This window comes from Electrona antarctica (assembly GCF_951216825.1).
Source record: "Electrona antarctica genome assembly, chromosome: 3".
Lineage (NCBI taxonomy): Eukaryota > Metazoa > Chordata > Actinopteri > Myctophiformes > Myctophidae > Electrona > Electrona antarctica.
This window is the reverse complement of record NC_136808.1, coordinates 41,505,351-41,511,350: the sequence shown is the minus strand read 5'-3', so window position 1 is coordinate 41,511,350 and position 6,000 is coordinate 41,505,351. Positions and strand designations below refer to the sequence as shown.

Genomic DNA, 6,000 nt, shown 5'->3' with positions numbered 1-6,000 from the left:
AATAACTAGGTACATAGCTGTCATAGCACATAGCTAAACCTAATAATTCAATATTGAAACCATTATTTCACAGAGATTGTTTGAGATTTGAAAGTTCGTAGCGGTCGACAATACTTGCGCGCTCTGCTTGCCATTTATGGCCTACTTGTGTGCAACACGCAAGTAGGCACTCGACAAAGTGCAGTTCTAGTTTTTCATGATTTTGGAGGATTAAATAATATATAGCTGCAAGCAGCGATAAGGCGGGACCAAGCAGGGCGGCAATAAGCATTAGGAGACATACTAAATCTTGCGTGCTTTGGCCTCAGCAAATGATTACACTTGACTCTTCATATCCAATGACTATCTGATGTCATGCTCAATGCCAATGGAGAAAACACTGGGCAGACAACAGTGCTGCTACAATAAACCACCACAGTCGTGTCAATTCATGTTTTTGTTTATTTTACACACTATCTCCTCTATTAATGTTTTGTATCCATATTCATGTTCACTTTTTTTTCTTTACATTTAACCACCACCCTATACATTGTAAACTTGACCTTTGATTCTGTAGGCTGCTTGGTCTACTCTTTTTTCCCCCTTTACCGAAAATAGCCGACCTACAAGCTCACAACTTGTGTGAGCTTGTAGATCGAGTAGGAATGCTGGGTTCAATGTGGTTAATGTAAAAAAAGAAGAAAGGTTCTAATCACACAAATATTTGGCTGACCCCTGCAGTACTATGAGGACCTCCTAGGGGTCCTGGACCCCCTGCTATACAGTATTTTAGCAGTGGCACAATACTGTCCATTAGTGTGGCTAAAATCAAAGGATATGGGACTGCCTTGGGTATATATCTCCATCTAGAGGTCAGAAATAGCCATTACAACACATCAGCATTATGGTTTAGATATCCTTTTTCTAGTCTCAGACTGTTGATCCCAAATTCAAAGGAAAAGAGGGCTCTGTTTTTCCTTTTTTTTTTACGATGGGTTCTCAGATTGTCCTTTTTCTAAAGCTGAAAAATACATGATGCAAGCAATTGAAAATGGGAGTTTATTAAGTCACAGGTGATTTGGAGAATTGCTTGTTATTAGTAATAAAAACATTTGATAAAAACAGGTAATTCGCCAAGAGGCACAGAAATGCTAGCAGCAAGACTTCATCTTTTTAGACAGCACAAAAGTGCTCTTTAGTCTTTATAGTACAAATTAAAGAGCAACATTCTTGCATTTTTATGGACATGTTCTGCTTCTGTTGTAGAATGTGATTCATTAATCGTAATTGTGGAAGTGCTACACAGATGAGAATGTGAAAGAGAAAACAACTTTCCTTTGCTATATGCTACATGTCTTACTAGGAATTAGTCGTTCCTGGATCACAGTATATTGGCAATCCCTTCTTATATTTGCAGCTGGGTGTTGTTGCTCATTGTATGTTGCTAAAGCTCATTTGTAGCCAAATTAAGTCGAAAGTCATTGTTTATAGCTATGTTTCTGTTGTGTCTGATATGAATAATAATACAAAATACAGACAGTATATAAACAAATAATTTGATCGTAAGAAAGAAAAAAGAATCCCTCTGCATAAAATGGGAACTGTGTTGTTGGCGACCTCTGAAGGCGAAGCGATGTCATTCATAAGCTCTGGCTGCAGACCACGGGACTGAAGGCTTTCACTGCTGGGTCACTCATGAACTCCTCAATCTCCTCCACCGTGCGAGGCACACAGGTCAACAGCTCCACACCGCTCGCAGTGACCGCAATGTCGTCCTCGATGCGCACCTACACACAATTAGTATTACTATACTATATAGCACGTCAGCATTTGAAGACGCCATTTTTAATGCATTCTGCCAATTTAATCATAATCCCAAAGCCGAAAACGAATAGATCTACAAGCCCACAATGCGTCGCAGCGCAATGCGCTGTGGGATTATAGATCAGCTATTTGCCGGTGCATGACAAGTATAAATCATTACCCCCTAAACCTAACCTCTAGTCTAAATGTCAAATCCTATACCCAATCAGAATATTCTCCCAATATAAATTATTATTATATATATATATATATATTTTACCATAAAACAAAGATTTTTCTTGTGAGGACCAGGAAAGGGGTCCTTACAATGTCTACCGTATTTCTCAAATTGTACTATACTTTGGGGGACATTTGGTACAAGTATAGTAATACAAACACACACACACAGATACACGCAATACAGCACACACACAGATACACGCAATACAGCAGTCATTCAAACAATCAACACATACAGTAAAGAGGCGGTGAGACAGAAAAAAGACCGATCGGTTGGAGACCGATGGTCCGTACGACATCTACACCAGAGATTGTGCTCTATTCATTTCCTTTTAAAATCAATTCAATTGCAAAACCAAAAATCACAATTCATGTGCTTAATGATAGAGCATCATGCACAAGTATCTCTTAATGTGGTGGCTACGAACTCACACTAATCCCATAAAAAAAAAAAAAAAATCAAGAAAGGCCCACACAATAACACACCTTCACTTCACTCAATTGAAAGCAAACAAAACAGGCAAAGCGAGATGTGTGCCTCCACACACAGTACAGAATAGCGTATGTGAGCTGGGGGTGGGTGACTCGTATGCCTTTCCTCTTCATTAAACTGAATCCTACTCCTCAAACACAATGAAACAAACTGCTGCCGGCCTGTGAGGACGAGGACAGACTGACTCACCCCTCCGAAGCCGCGGAAGCGAGCCAGCACTTGGTTGTCGATGAAGCAGCTCTGTGCGGAGTTGGCCAGGGCCTGGTCCAGCAGGTGGTTGATGAAGTAGATGCCGGGCTCCACGGTCAGGACCATGCGCTCGCGAACGAGCCGACCCATCCTCAGACTCTTCAGGCCTGGCTCGTCGGTACGCTCCACGCCCTGAGCACAGAATAATGCTACACTTCAGTGAATCTGTTATTACAGCAAATGTCAAATTACAATCAAACGTTATACCTACAACCAGTGTTGTTTTCGTTGACAAACTATGATGAAAAATGTTCGTCCACTACCACACACACACACACACACACACACACACACACACACACACACACACACACACACACACACACACACACACACACACACACACACACACACACACACACACACACACACACACACATGAAAACAAAATAAAAACTAAGGTATGAAGACTAAAACTAAGACTAAATATCTTGACAATTTCGCCAACAAATAAAAACTAGACTAAAATGTTAGGGAGGGAGTAGTGGAGAAGAGACCCGGTTATGTTTGGTTGCGCTCGGGTGTTGCACTCTGAAAATAGCAGATCTACAAGCTCACAAAACATTGTGCGCTTGTAGATCGGTTATTTTCAGCATGCAACCAAGTGTAAAATCAGCCATTACTATGTAATCGAGGCTCGCCAAAATACATATTTGTTGACCAAATCAACTATACTTCTGGTTCCATCGTTCCAGACCTGATTCATTTTTCCAATAGACATTTCCAAAAATGTCAAGTCAAAAAATGTCAAAAAAAGTCAAGAATCAAGCCAATCAGGCACCTGGTGAATCATGACCATAAATGTTTATTCTGTGAAAAAAAATTAATAATTGAAAACCACAATACAAAGGGTATTTAATAAATATAGTACCGGTATACGATATAATTAAATATAAAAAAATATAATTTTTACAGAATCAGTTGATTTATGGTCATGAATCACCAGGATCCTGGATGGCTTGATTCTAGGCTTAAAATAACTGACACAAAATGTTTGTAAATATTTAAGGGAAAAATGAATGGTGTCTGGAGGAACGATGGCACCAGAAAATGGTGCCACTGCTACGCCCTATTCAGTATTTAAGTCCGACGTCTTGTAGTGCTACGTTACGTCCGGGTCCAAGTGGCACCAGCTCCCGTCCGCATCTCATTGTAAATAGAATATCTAAACGCTACAATGATGTTATTTTTCAGAAAGGAAGCCATTGAGGGTTAAAATGGGTCTTAATGCTTCCAACTCGAATATAATTATTAATGTTTTGTACAAGTGTCCATGAAAAAGAAAATATATGATGTGGAGACAATAAAGACTATTATTATCATTATTATTGAAGGTGGTAACAGTCCATTTGCTCAGTACAATATTTCGGGGGCATATTTAGAATGTGTGCAGGCTTGAGTATGTTGAATCTAGTTTGCAATTAATGAGGATTTAGTTGACACAATTAAATAAAATGGCGATAGTATTCAGTGTGGGGCAAGACGGCCTGTCACAGCCAGATTTGGGAGAGCAGCAGCTTTGTTGTTGCGAGGAAAGCGGTAAAATTAGACTTTCGTGGTTGTTTTCGTCTCAGATTTAGTCCGACGGAGCGTCACAGTATAACTCTATGGGGACACAAAAGCGACACAAAAGTAGGACCCGGAAGCATCTCTGGAGGGGGCGCTCACGTCACAGCTAAAATACTGAATACAGATGGGATAGAGAGGGCAGCACTGACCTCTGGGTAGCCCCCCACGTCATGGACGTCGATGCCCAGCAGGTGTCCCAGGCCGTGGGGCATGAACACGGAGCCCATGTGGACTTTCATCATGTCCGCCACGCTTCCCTTCAAGATGCCGATCTTAACCAGCTCCTCCAGGTGCACCTGGTCAGCCAGCCGATGCATCTCTGTCCACTTCACACCTGCATGGGGAGTCGGGGACACAACATTTATGTTTATACATCCTGTAGTAAACAAACTTACTTCCTTATACTGTACGTACTTGCTAACATACAGTATGCCTCCACATTCAAACTTATTTTTTTCCGTACATTAATGCCCTACTTGATCATACTACAGCGTCACACAAAAGCATCTAAATTAACAGATCCACAAGCTTGAAATGTGGCGCAAAGAGACGTTCGAGCTTGTAGATCTGCTGCATTTGCAATTGAATCCTGAAAAGTACGTTTATTTTTTTAGGAGAGGTTTCCACCTGGCAGAGACAATGTACAGTACTCAACTAGACTAGTTTAGCGCTTTCTTGCTTGTTTCCATTTTATTGGCTTGCTGGTGAGGTACTAATTTGTGCTGCGTTTTCATAGGGAACCTGCTGTGCTGTGACCAAGCATGTTTCTGGCGCCAATAATAGCTTAGTGTTTGTTTCTAGCACTTGGTGCTAGGACTAGGGCCCTCATTTATCAACTCGGCGTACGCCAAAATATTGGTGCACGCCGAAATTACCGCAATTGTCGGCATTTATCATTTCCGCCAAAGCTTGAAATTGAACGTGTGCCAGGACAAAAATCACGTCTGGTCGGGAGCTGTCGTACGCTTTGTCCTCACCTGTTTTTCTGTCGTAGAACAGCGGAGCAGCATTGTTTGACCAACTGAGAGGCTGTCACAGGCATCTAAACATATGTATTCACTTAATGTTTATATAAAACTGTATGGGCTAAATGTAAAAAAAAAAGAGTAAACGTATACATCAACGATGTATCTTTGTGTCATATGAAATTAGGAGATTTCCAACTTTACAGGCAATTAAAAACAATGTTGCAAGTTAGATGCTTAAGCATGAGCGCATACATGCGAGGATTTGGGCTGTCTGTGCTGAAATATTTCCATGACGGGACGTTGGAGAGTATATTATAGTGCAGTGCTGCAGCTGCATAGAGTCCCAACGTGGGTAGCCTACTGTAGCCTAATCTACAGCAGGCTGATGTCTTTCTGGAGTTACGGTATGTGCAATCTCCTCCTCGTTTAATAAACCCGACGCGTCGCTCGAATGCCAAATGTACCGTGCTGCACATTCATATATTGACAGTTGACAGCCCAGCCACTGCAGCGACTAGCTACTGCGAGGCAATCTAAATAGACTGTCGAACGTGCGGTGCATGGTCAGTTGGTCACGGTGTCACGGACGGACCACAGTGATAGAGAGAGAGAGACAGACAAACAGGACAGGAGGAGCACCTATGCAAAACAGCAGTGTGTGTGTGTGTGCCTATTTGTTATTTCATTCATGGTTCACAG

The 6,000-nt window shown here is 41.5% G+C and overlaps 1 protein-coding gene across 1 annotated transcript in view; it reads right to left on the bottom strand.

Moving 5' to 3' along the window:
• Positions 1-1,022: 1,022 nt before the first annotated feature.
• The window catches only part of pepd (peptidase D), a 28,260-nt gene continuing 23,282 nt past the window's right edge, over positions 1,023-6,000 (bottom strand). Inside the window, exons 13-15 of the mRNA XM_079497785.1 lie at positions 4,483-4,667; positions 2,705-2,896; positions 1,023-1,766 (exon numbers count right to left, since the gene is read on the bottom strand). Of these exons, the coding sequence (XP_079353911.1) occupies positions 1,620-1,766; positions 2,705-2,896; positions 4,483-4,667 (524 nt within the window). The 3' untranslated portion in view covers positions 1,023-1,619. The remainder of the gene's footprint in view (positions 1,767-2,704; positions 2,897-4,482; positions 4,668-6,000) is intronic.